The sequence below is a fragment of the Grampus griseus genome, assembly GCF_964374135.1.
Source record: "Grampus griseus genome assembly, chromosome: 8".
NCBI classification, from domain to species: domain Eukaryota; kingdom Metazoa; phylum Chordata; class Mammalia; order Artiodactyla; family Delphinidae; genus Grampus; species Grampus griseus.
In genome coordinates this window covers 24,581,820-24,595,313 of record NC_139002.1, presented here as the reverse complement: position 1 = coordinate 24,595,313, position 13,494 = coordinate 24,581,820, and the positions used below count along the sequence as shown (strand labels likewise).

The 13,494-nt window shown below is 37.0% G+C and overlaps 1 protein-coding gene across 1 annotated transcript in view; it reads right to left on the bottom strand.

Annotated features, from left to right (window-relative positions):
• Positions 1-5,484: 5,484 nt before the first annotated feature.
• LOC309826602 (protein MFI) overlaps positions 5,485-13,494 on the bottom strand; it is a gene marked incomplete at both ends in the record, with an annotated part of 89,876 nt that continues 81,866 nt past the window's right edge. The window contains 3 exon segments of the mRNA XM_082660859.1: positions 5,485-5,610; positions 5,612-5,637; positions 7,972-8,027. Coding sequence (XP_082516985.1) covers positions 5,485-5,610; positions 5,612-5,637; positions 7,972-8,027 — 208 coding nt within the window.

Genomic DNA, 13,494 nt, shown 5'->3' with positions numbered 1-13,494 from the left:
CTGATTGCTTCTTGCCTCTCTGGGAGGTTCTCTAAGATCAGTAAGTGGGTCTGACCCAGGCTCCTTTCAAACTACTGCCTCTGCACTGGGACTCAGAGCATGTGAGATGTTGCATGCACCCTTTAAGAATGGAGTCTGTTTCCTGTAGCCTTCTGGCTCTCCCTAATTTAAGTCCTGTAATTTTCAAAGCCAGACACTCTGGGGGCTCATCTTCTCAGTGCAGAATCCCCAGGCTGGGGAGCCTGATGTGGGGCTTGGACCCCTCACTCCTTGGGGAGTACCTCTGTGATACTGATATTCCTTCCATTCGTGGGTCGCTGACCCTGGGTTGTGGTTCCTGACTATACCATGTCCACCGTTCCTACCTGTCTTACGGCTCCTTCTTTAATGGAAAATCTTTTCTGCTAGTCTTCAGGTCATTCTCACAGATAGTTGCTCTGTAAGTAGTTATCATTTTGGTGTTTTCATGGGAGAAGGTGAGTTCAGAGTCTTCGTACTCCACCATCTTGGCCCTCACACTGTGTTAAATTATTGCAGTGTAAAGCAACATGGACAAGTGGATTTCATAGACATCTCAAACATATTCATGGCATAAAAAGGCCAAGAAACAATGAAAATAATCCTGATGAGTCAATGCCTTCTACTTCTAAGGAAGGCATACCATTGCTGCACAAACTCTTCCTGATATTAGAAGAGCCCGTTTTATGAAGCCAGTATTACCCTGAAGTCAAAAATACAAGAATTACAAGAAGAACAAAACAAAACTGAAGACCAATATCGTTCATGAATAGATGCAAAAGGCCTTACCAATATTAACAAGTCAATTCCACCAATATAAAAGAGATAATACAACATGACCAAATGTATGAAGTGTTGTACAAAGTGAGGGGGTTTCATAGACCAAAGTGAGCAGGAACAAGGAAGTTATACTGGGCATTGTCAGTTGGTTAGAACAGTTACTTCCCTTATATGGAGCAAAGGGAAGTCTTGGAGCCAGGTTAGGTAATTTTTGCTGAGCAGGAAAGTGCTGATTGGTTGACCTAGGCCTACCTCTTCTGGGAGAGCCGAGCACAGAAATTTAAGTTTTGGTTTACTAACATGGGGCTTAGCATAAGCAACTCCATCTTGGGCATAGTCTGGACACTTTAACCTGGGTATCAAGAAATATTGTTGATGTTTTATACAGATGGCCAATAGGTACATGAAAAGGTGCTCAACATTGCTAATTATTAGAGACATGCAAATCAAAACCACAATGAGGTGCCACCTCACATTGGTCAGAATGTCTATTGTTAAAAAGTCTACAAATAACAAATGCTGGAGAGGGTGTGGAGAAAAGGGAACCCTCCTACACTGTTGGTGAGAATGTAAGTTGGTGCAGCCACTATGGAAAACAGTATGGAGGTTCCTCAGAAAACTAAAAATAGAATTACCACGTGAAATAAAATAGAATTACCAATAGAAATCCCACTCCTGGGCATATATCCAGACAAAACTATAATTCAAAAAGATACATGTACCCCTATGTTCATAGCAGCACTATTCACAAGAGCCAAGACATGGAAACAACCTAAATGTCCATCGACAGATGAATGGACAAAGAAGATGTGGTACATATATACAATGGAATGCTACTCAGCCATAAAAAAAGAACAAAATAATGCCATTTGCAGCAACATGGGTGCAACTAGAGGTTATCATACTAAGTGAACAAAGTCAGAAAGAGAAAGACAAATACCATATGATATCACTTATATGTGGAATCTAAAATATGACACAAATGAACCTATCTATGAAACAAGCAGACTCACAGACATTGAAAACAGACTTTTGGTTACCAAAGGGGAAAGAAAGGTGGGAGGGAGGGATAAATTAGGAATTTGGGATTAACATATACACACTACTATATATAAAATAGACAATCAACAAGGCCCTACTGTATAGTACAGGTAAGTCTACTCAATATTCTGTAATAACCTATATGGGAAAAGAAGCTGAAAAATAATGGATATATGTATAACTGAACCACTTTGATGTAAACCTGAAACTAACACAACATTGTAAATCAACTATATCCCAACATAAAATAAAAATTAAATTAAAAAAGAAAAAATGGTAACTTGGACTCTATTAAAATTAAATACTTTTTCTCCTCAAAAGACAATATAAAAAAATGAAAACACCCACAGATTGGCAAAACAGTATCTGGTAAATGGTTTGTTTTTAGACTATATTAAAAAATCTTTTAACACAATATGAAATAAACAATTTAGAATTGGCAAAAGATTTGAATAGATACTTCACCAAAGAAGATACCAAGTGGCAGATAAGCATGTTAAAGATCTTCAATATCATAAGTCATTTAGGAAATGCAAACTAAAATCACAATGAGATGCTATTCACTATACATCCCCTAGAATTAAAACATTTGACAACACAAAGTGACATAAACCAAGTGGAGCTACTTAAGTTCATTGCTGGTGGAAATGCAAAATGGTACAGCCACTTTAGAAAACAGATTCTTATAAACATTTGCTAAAATGACCATATTATCCAAGGCGATCTACAGATTCAGTGCAATCCCTACTGAATGACCAATGGCATTTTTCACAGTACTGGACCAAAAATTCTTTAAAGTTGTATGAAAACACAAATAGCCAAAATAATCTTGAGAACAGAGCTGGAGGAATCAGACTCCCTGACTTCAGACTATACTACAAATCTACAGTAATCAAAGCAGTATGGTACTGGCACAAAAAAAGAAACGTAGATCAATGGAACATGATAGAAAGCCCGGAAATAAACCCAGGCACATATGGTCAATTCATCTACAGCAAAGGAGGCAAGAATATACAGTGGAGAAAAGGCAGTCTCTTCGATAACTGGTGCTGGGAAAACTGGACAGCTACATGTGAAGGAATGAAATTAGAACAGTCTCTAACACCAAATATAAAAATAAACTCAAACTGGATTAAAGACCTAAATGTAAGACCGGATAATATAAAACACCTAGAAGAAAACATAAGCAGAACACTCTTTGCTATAAATTGCAGCAATATTTTTTTGGATCCGTCTCCTAGAGTAATGGAAACAAAGCAAAAATAAACAAATGAGACCCAATTAAACTTAAAAGCTTTTGCACAGCAAAGGAAATCCTAACCGAAATGAAAAGACAACCTACAGAGTGGGAGAAGATATTTGCAAACTTTGTAACTGACAATTTCCAAACTATATAAACAACTTATACAGCTCAATATAAAAAAAAACCCAATCAAAAAAAATGGGCAGAAGACCTACATAGACATTTCTCCAAAGAAGACATAAGGATGGCCAACAGGCACATGAAAAGATGCTCAACATTGCTACTTATTAGAGAAATGCAAATCAAAGTCAAATAGGTATCACTTCACACCAGTCAGAATGGCCGTCATCAAAAAGTCTACAAATAACGAATGCTGAAGAGGGTGTGGAGAAAAGGAAGCCCTCCTACACCATTGGTGGGAATGTAAACTGGTACAGCCACTATGGAGAACAGTATGGAGGTTCCTTAAAAAACTTATTATAGAACTACCATATGACCCAGCAATCCCACTGCTGGGCATATATCTAAAGAAAACCATGGTTTGAAAGGATACTGCACCCCATTGTTCATTGCAGCACTGTTTTCAATAGCCAAGACATGGAAGCAACCTAAATGTCCATCAACAGAGGAATGGATAAAGAAGATGTGATACATATATACAGTGGAATACTAGCCATAAAAAAGACAAAATAATGCCATTTGTGGCAACATGGATGGACCTATCATATTAAGTGAAATAAGTCAGACAGAAATAAATATTATGATATCACTTATATGTGAATTTTAAAATGACACAGATGAAATTATTTCCAAAACAGAAAGAGACTCAGACTTAGAAAACAAATTTATTTATTTACCAAAGGGGAAGGGGGAGGGATAAATTAGGAATTTGGGATTAACAGATACACACTACTACATATAAAATACACAACAGGGATCTACTGTATAGTACAGGGAACTATGTTCAACATCTTGTAATAAACTATGGAAAAAGATCTGAAAAAAAAAAAAATATATATATATATATATCTGAATCACTTTGATGTACACCTGAAACGTAAAGCAAGTATAGTTCAATAAATAAATAAATAGATATTTAAACATATAGTTATTGTTTACCTCAGCAATTCCACTCTGAGTTATTTCCCAAGAGAAATGAAAATACATATCCCCATAAAGACTTGTACATGAATGTTCATAGCAGCTTTATCCACAATGATCCCAAGCTGGAAAAAAACAATTGTCCATCAACCTGCTGAATGTTTAAAGAAATTGTGGTATAGCCATGTAATGGAACATTAGCCATTCTAAAAGCAATGAACTACTGAAATATGCAACAAGAATGAATTTCAAAAGCATAATTCTAAAGAAGCAAGACCAAGAAAGACTACATATAGTATCATTCCATTTATGTGACATTTTAGAAAAGGCAGAATTGTAGTGATTGAAAGGAGATCAGTCCCAGGGGAATGGCATGGGATGGGTGGATTGACTGCAAAGATGTACAGTTTGGGGGTGATGGAAATGCATGATACCTTGATTGTGGTGAAAACTGCATAACTATATATATATATATATATATATTTGTCAAACTGAGTACTTACAATAGGTGAATGTATATGTAAATTATATGAATAAATCTGATTTTTTTTCTTAAATATACATTAGGTCTCTGACTGCTGAATTTTTTATGCTTGGGAGTATAAGCCTCTGGTCTGTTAGGATTGTAGACAGTTACAGTGTGATAAGTGTGATGATGGTTAGTAGTAGAGGGTTTTTATGGGAAGGTACAGTAATTCAGACTTGGAGGGTATGGTAGGCTTTGTTCCTTGACCTAACAGTCATCTCCAGTTTTCTATTCTTCCCACTGTGGAAGCTAAGAGATAGATTTTTGCTTTTCTGGCTCCTTTAGCTAATGGTGCCCCTGTAACCCAGTTTTGTTCAAAGATGCCTAAGCTGAATGGCACCAGGGATTCTAGTAAGGCTTTTGCATTCTAATAAAAGGAGAACTTGCTACACTGCCCTTTTTCTTTTTTTAATGGAGAAAGGGCTCTGCCTGATAGAAATGCACAAATAAAGAATGCTTCAAATAAAGAAGAAAAACAATCAGACTGAGGGTTTTTTTTGCACCTAAGTATAATATTTTTATTTAAGTATGATTGTTAGAATACTACAGTTTCGCAGAATACCGGGAATAATTTCTACATTTTCCATGGCTACTGTATTCAGTCTGATGTTCTATTTCCTTACTTTTAATTGGCCTAGATTCTGTGCCAAGAATATACAAGTCATTCCAGCCAGAATAAACTATCTCTGATGGAATCAGGGCTTGAAGGGTTAAAGCTCAGAAAGGAAATTACAGTTTATAATTATATATTTTTATATTTTTTATATAGTTATAATTATATTCCATAAGTGGAATCAGGCCTTAGTCTAGTAAAAGTTGGTCCTTCATAAATATTGTCAAATGAAGTAACTTCTTGTGTTCCCATTTCCTCTTCCAATATATCTTTATAGTCATATTTTTTTTTCCTGTGCTTGCTCAAACCTGAAACCTAGAGAGGAATGACAAATATTTAGAAAGATGCAAGATATGACAGGATATAGACTTATTCAATATGCTACTGCATTCCAGGTAAGGTCTATTCCACATTCCTTCTCACCACTCTTAGAGCAGATATCTTTATATCCTATTTAACCGAAACCGAAATAAATGTCCCAAATTCTGAGGTCATCCTACTTTTCACTACCATATTTTATTGTCCATCTTTACAAAAGGTTCTGTAGGATCTGGGTTTGGGGTTTGACCTACTACTAGCTAGCTCTGTAATTTTTTTTTTTTTTTTTTTGCTAGCTCTGTAATTTGAAGCAAGTTATTTAACCTTTGTCTCAATGTCCTCATCTATAAAGGGGGTAGATGGGGATAATAATAGCACATGCCTCAGCATATTTTTGTGAGAACTAAGTGTGATGGTGCATGTAAAGAACTTGGCATTTAGTTAGTACTCCACAATTAACTATTAGCTAACAGTTCTTTATTCACAAATGAAGAGAAGCCATTTTTGTCCCTAGAGCTAAAGTTTCCAAATTCTGGATTTGATTTCCTCATGCTTCTTGAAGAAGTGGCACACATTCCCTCCTCTTTTCAATGCCAGCATCTTCAATATATCACCTTGTACTGCCTTCAGTTATGATACAGATCTCCATTACTTAAAATAATTTTCACTTGCTCTTATGCTCCTTCCAATTACCATGCTGTATCTTTCCTTCTTTTCACAATAATCTTTTAGCTCAGTAATTTATATTATCTGCTTCCATTTTTGTACTTGTCATTCCTTTCAAGTACAAAATTCCTGCCATTGAGACTCTACTATGTTCTACACATTGGGAACTCAGTAGCAAACAAAACAAATAACTTCCTGCCCTCAAGTGACGACAGTTGCCTAAACCTGTTCTCCAGAAGGCCATCAACTGCATTAAACCCCTGAAGTGGAAACCACAGTGTGTTTGAGGACCAGGCTAGATGCCAGTGATGCTGGGTTGTGAGCCAGGGGGAGAGAGTGGGACATGATAAGGGTGGAAAGCTAGACCAGCCTCCAATAAAGATGTTAAAAAAAAAAAAAAAAAAAGAGCATGGGTTCTAGAGCTACCTAGTCTCAATTCAAATCCTGGCCCTCACAGTAACTGACCTTGAGCAAGTAACTTGGCATCTCTTTGCTTGTCTGTAAAATGTAGGTAATAGAACCTGTCTCGTTGGGTTGTTCTGAAGATCAAATGAATCAATTTTATAAAACACTCTAAGACAGCACTTCCACATGGTAATTGCTAAAGAAGAGTTTGTTAAATAAGTGTTTTGTTTTAATTATGCTGATTTAAATTTGTAGATCACTGTCTGTTGTGTGGGGAATGGACTGGAGGAGTATAAGTTTAGAGACCATTGCAGAAGCCTGCAGAGGGATGATGGCAACTTGGACTGTGGTGGTGGCAATGAGTTGGAAATAAGTGGATAGGTTCAAGCTAATAATAGTTAACATTTATAGAGTATATACTATGTGCCAAGCACTATTCTATGCTCTTTACATATATTATCTCTTATTACCTCACAACAATATATGAGCTAGGTACTATTGTTATTTTCATTTTATAGATGAGGAAACTGACCAAGTAACTGGCCCAAGATCATACAGACAGTAAACAGTAGAGCCCAAAATCAAAACCAGGCAGTTATGAATCAGCACTCCATAATTATAACCTCTTTGTTTTACTGCCAATCACAGATGACAGTGCGACAGAACTCATACACTCAGATTATATGAAAACTATAATTAGGCTTTGGCTATGTTAGAATTATTGGTACTTCTGGAATAGCATTTATTTTGCCAAGTGAAGTTTGCTCATTAAAAATTATTACCGAGGGCTTCCCTGGTGGCGCAGTGGTTGAGAGTCCGCCTGCCGATGCAGGGGACAAGTGTTCGTGCCGCGGTCCGGGAGGATCCCGCATGCCGCGGAGCGGCTGGGCCCATGAGCCATGGCCGCTGAGCCTGCGCGTCCGGAGCCTGTGCTCCGCAACGGGAGAGGCCACAGCAGTGAGAGGCCCGCATACCGGAAAAAAAAAAAAATTACTGAAACATGATATGCAACATTTTAAAAGGAGAATTCATTTTTAAAAAAAAAAATGTTATCCAACTCTAAATAAAATAGAAAATTTCCTTCTATTCCCAAATAACAATTTTATGTATAAAGGCAAAAATGACTTGGCAAATTTATTTATGTCTATATACTGTGCAGAGTGCTGAAGTGTTTGTTAGGTGCTTAGAAATGTGTACATGTCTGGAAAGTATTGTTTTTGTTTATAAGAATTTCCCATTATTGCTAAAAAAAACACCTACTTTTGAAGTTAGCTGAAGAGTTGCTTGTAGCAATTTCCTTCCAGTTGGCAATGTACCTAAGCACATTACATAGACATTCATTAAATTAAATTGATTTATTAGTAAGTAATAAATTGATTCATTAGTACATACTTAGACTACTTCTAAAATTCTACTTTATCTATGAAATCTTAGATTAATGGTGACAAATTCACTAGTCCAAATGTTTAATTTCATTTTTTTTTTTTTTTTTTCAGTATGAGGGCCTCTCACTGTTGTGGCCTCTCCCATTGCGGAGCACAGGCTCTGGACGCGCAGGCTCAGCGGCCATGGCTCACGGGCCCAGCCGCTCCGCGGCACGTGGGTGGGATCTTCCTGGACCGGGGCACAAACCCATGTCCCCTGCATCGCCAAGCCCAAATGTTTAATTTCTTGACTTTCCCACCTCCAAGTAGCTCTCATGCACCTAAGGCAACCCATAGGACAAGGAGTTGGAGGAGTTATGAAAATGGTGCCTACCATCTACCACGTTGGTGCCCTTTGGCCTCCCACCAGCACATGTCTCCTCATTTTATCCCGTTCCATTCCTGCTAGATCATATCCTCAACTGAGTGACAACTAAGATGTTAGTTAACTTCTAAATTAAAAGTACGAATGGAAAACTCTGAGAGGAAAAAAGTCATGGGAAAACTACAGCAACAAAACCTTCTCCTTGGTTCTGGATTGCCAGACCTACTGTCTCTGACGTATACATTTAAATCATTTGGTTTATGATCTTATTAGAGAAATGGTGCTGTCTTTGCTGTGTCCAGTAAACATGAGATCATATTCAAGCAGGGTACATGCAGTTGCCATTTCAGTTCCCTAAACAGAGACTGAAATAGGGAGACAGATGTAGCCCGAGAAGAGGTAGATAGGGAAGGACAAGTATGATGAACTAAGAAGATGAGAGAAAGCTCCGAGGTCCAGGTTTCCTGTGACTTATTGCATCATATTTTGGTCTCTGTATCCCCCTTTCCCAAGCCTCCTTTCTTACAACTGTACCCAAGAAATCAGGTAAGGAGTTGATCACAGCAGGTGCTAAAATGAAGCTGGCTGAGAAAGGAAGAGGAGGATTAAAATTGTCATGTAATTCAGAAAACACTGATTTTCATTTGAATTATTTTACTTTTGTTAACTTTGTATTCCTGAATTTTTTTGTTATGAGAAGGTATATATTATGCAATGGTGTTTAATTGTAATAAAATACTGTGTCTAAGTCAGCTCGTTCTTGTTACTGCTACCTCTTGTTACTCCAAGAACTTTATTCTGTGGCCTTAAATGAGATAGTGCTGGGTCACTGTTAAGTGAAAAGATGCAAGATAATAGCAGGTGGTTTAAACCCTTTCCAGGACCTCTTAGTTGACAGTTCAATCTGGCTTAACCTTAAATTTAGGCAGACTTTGTGCTTTCAGTGGTTGCTCAGGAGCACTATGAATAGTGGGTGTCAATAATTCTGCTTCCTTAGATTCATATACTGAAAGATTTTCATTCCACCTTCAAGTTACCAAGATAAAGGACCTTTGATCAATTGTATGCTAAACCCTGACAGTCTGGGGCAAAAACTTATGCCATATTTAAGGTTGATCACTGACCCTGCTTTACCTGAGATCAGGATATGAATTTATTCAATTGTTAAAAAAGAACTTCTCATCAGGAACATGACAGCAGTAGCCAATGAGAAATCAAAGCTTTACAAATAGAAGCAACAATCTGATTATAGCCTTATCATGCTGTTTATATAATAGAGCTGATCTAAGAAATTTTTGAAATTTTTTTTTAGATACTAGCAAAGTGAAGTATATGTGGACTCTACCGTGGATCCCTCAGGAGTATAAATTTAATACCTTAATGGCCTGGGGAAAGTCCCTAGCCAGAGTGGCAACATAACTACCTGTCTTAGAAATCAAAGGGGCAGCTTCAGACATAGAAACTACCCACTGAGAGCTCTCACCAACAGGGTTAATAGAACGTCAGGAAATTATTTAAGATACCCCAGCTGCTGATGACTTAATGGGTTATGTTAAATTTCACATGCAGTTTGAAAAACATGAAGATCCTAGAAGAGGAACATCCATCTCGCTAGAGAATACACCCCTGAAAATGCATCAGGCTGAATGCCAGCAGTAGGCAGAGTAGCCACTATGTGGCATTGTAGGTGACTCAGTAACAGCAATGCAGGCATTGCTTTATGTTCTAAGCACCTACAGCAATGTATCTCTGGATACTACAGAATTTGCAACAGTACTCATCAGTGTCCTTGAGTCCAAGAGTGAAGTTGGCTCTATCCAATCCATTCTTCAAAATTATAATAATATTGTACTCAATTGATATTGTTGCCCTGTGCATCTGAAGTTGTACATGGTTTCTTCCCAGGAGAGCATCCATCTGTCATAACAAGGGGCTAGCACAAAAGCCTTTGGGAAGAAACTGGTTTGTATCATTCAATATCAGTGTTCAACACATGTATGTCATTCTAATGGTCCAACTATCAAAAACTGTTTATAGATTTTGAAGGATACTCTCCAAGGAATTAGTGGCTACCAATTCTTCTGAAGGGAAAAATGACTTTGAAATTCTCATCAAATAAGGTATTATAAAGCCAGTTACAAATATCTAGACAACTACAAAGATCTAAGAGGGAAGTAGACTGTGGAGACCATAAATACACTGGGAAGAAGGTGCTGTCCTAACGTCTGCTCTCAGCTAGGGGAAGGTCTTTGCAAATTCTTGTCTTGCCTGAGATAATCAGTAGGCTGTGGTCAGTAATACTACTGAAATATTCCCAAATAATCATGCTGGATTCCATTTGAAATTTTTGTTGTCTAGAGATCAGTAGAAAAACTTGCTTTCTAACAATTCCAAGTGGGTGCCAAATTATGCTCAAGTCAGAGAACGAACTGATAGAGGTGGTACATAATTTGGAAACATGAGGTATCTGCATTTTTTATTTATTTATTTTATTTTTATTTATTTATTTACATCTTTATTGGAGTACAATTGCTTTACAATGTTGTGTTAGTTTCTGCTGTATAACAAAGTGAACCAGCTATATGTATACATATATCCTCATATCCCCTCCCTCTTGCACCTCCCTCCCACTCTCCCTATCCCCCCCTCAGGTGGTCACAAAGCACCTAGGTGATCTCCCTGTGCTACGCAGCTGCTTCCCACTAGCTATCTATTTTACATTTGGTAGTGTATATATGTCCATGCCACTCTCTCACTTCATCCCAGCTTACCCTTCCCCCTCCCCGTATCCTCAAGTCCATTCTCTACGTCTGCGTCTTTATTTCTGTCCTGCCCCTAGGTTCATCAGAACCATTTTTTTAGATTCCATATATATGTGTTAGCATGCAGTATTTGTTTTTCTCTTTCTGACTTACTTCACTCTGTATGACAGACTCTAGGTCCATCCACCTCACTGCAAATAACTCAATTTTGTATCTTTTTATGTCTAATATTCCATTGTATATATGTGCCACATCTTCTTTATCCATTCATCTGTCAATGGACACTTAGGTTGGTTCCAGGTCCTGGCTATTGTAAATAGTGCTGCAATAAACATTGGGGTACATGTCTGTTTTTTGAATTACGGTTTTCTCAGTAGTGGGATTGATGGGTCATATGGTTGTTCTATTTTCAGTTTTTTAAGGAACCTCCATACTGTTCTCCATAGTGGCTGTATCAATTTACATTCCCACCAACAGTGCAAGAGGGTTCCCTTTTCTCCACACCCTCTCCAGCATTTATTGTTTGTAGATTTTTTGGTGATGGCCATTCTGACCAGTGTGAGATGTTACCTCATTGTGGTTTTGATTTGCATTTCTCTAATAATTAGTGATGTTGAGCATCCTTTCATGTGTTTGTTGGCAATCTGTATATCTTCGTTGGAGAAATGTCTATTTAGGTCTCACCATATCAAAGCTAGATGTATTTATCCCATTACATATAGAGTATATGATACCAAAAAACCACTTCAAGTTTTCCTGGTTTATTCTGTTTTTATCCTTTTCTCCATGAAGGGAAGCCATTAGGAATCTTCTTCACCTACCAGAGAAGGGTGTTAGGGGATGATAGTGGGGAAAGTCTTGTGTAGACTGAGATGCTCATTTATTTCTTCCCTTTGAACTGAATTGTTTTATTCTTTTGTATTCCAGTAGTGATAGAATATAGGTTACTGGGTATGGATTATTTTGTAATCTTTCACTGAAGCTAGCTGGCCCTTTGCTGAATTAGCCAACTGTATAAGGCAAAGGCAGAGCAGGATTTCAAAAGCTTTCCTGAGAGAATTCTCTATCCTGCCCTCATAAGCTCATTCAAAATGGATCTCCCCTACCTCTCTCTCCTTTCTTTACCATCTTAGGAAAGGAAAAAGTACAGCATTATGACTCCTTTCTTTGGATGTCATTTCTTGCATCATTATTACCATCTGTATGTATTCAGTGCCTCAGAAACCACAAATGTACTGTCTATAAGGAATCCCAGTACTATGCTCTGGACAAGATATTGGGGTTATTGAGTCATAAAATCTTTTCACTATTTATTAAAAAAATATTTTAGCACATCTACTATGGGTGATTAGCTCTTTATTCCTTCTTATCTTTCTTTTTTATTTTTATTTTAATTTATTCTTCCCATAATTATCTTTTTTTCTATTATTCTTGTTTTCTCATTTTCCTTTTTTCTTAGTCATTCTTTCCCTTTTTTCTTTGTTTCTCTTATCTTTCCTTTTCTCATTGTTCTCTACTTCCTCTGGCCTCTTTTTTCTGGTCTATTTTTCAATGGTGGTCAACCTAATTTTTCCTATTTCATGTTCTTATCTTCCTCTTCCAAATGTCTTCCTTTTTCTTATGTTTCTTTACTTACACCATCTTTGTTTTATTTTTCCTTCCTCTTCATCCATGCAGTATTCACATTCTTTATTGTAGCTGAGTAAATAGTGAATATTTTTAAAGCTTTATTGAGATATAATTCACATCCCATAAAATTTGCCCATTTAAAGTGTACAATTCAATGGCTTTTTAGTGTATTCACAGAGTTGTGCATCCATCACCACAATCAATTTTAGGACATTTCATTACTCCAAAAAGAAACTTCATACCCCTTAGCCATCACTTCCCAATCTCCACAAATCTCTAAGCCCTAGGCAACCACTAATCTACTTTCTGTCTCCATATAATTTGCCTATTCTGGACATTTCATATAAATGGAGCCATACAATATGTGGTCCTTTGTTATTGGCTTCTTTTACTAAGAAGGTTCATCAGTGTTGTAGCACGATCAGCATTTCTTTTTATTGCCAAATAATATTCCATTGTATGGATATATCACATTTTAATCATCAGCTGATGAATAGATTGTTTCTAATTCTTTGTTATTATGAATAATGATATTATGAATATTCATGTACAAGTTTTTATGGACATGTGTTTTCATTTCTCTTGTGTATATACTGAGGAGTAGAAATGCTGGCTTGTATGGCAACTCTATGTTTAACCATTT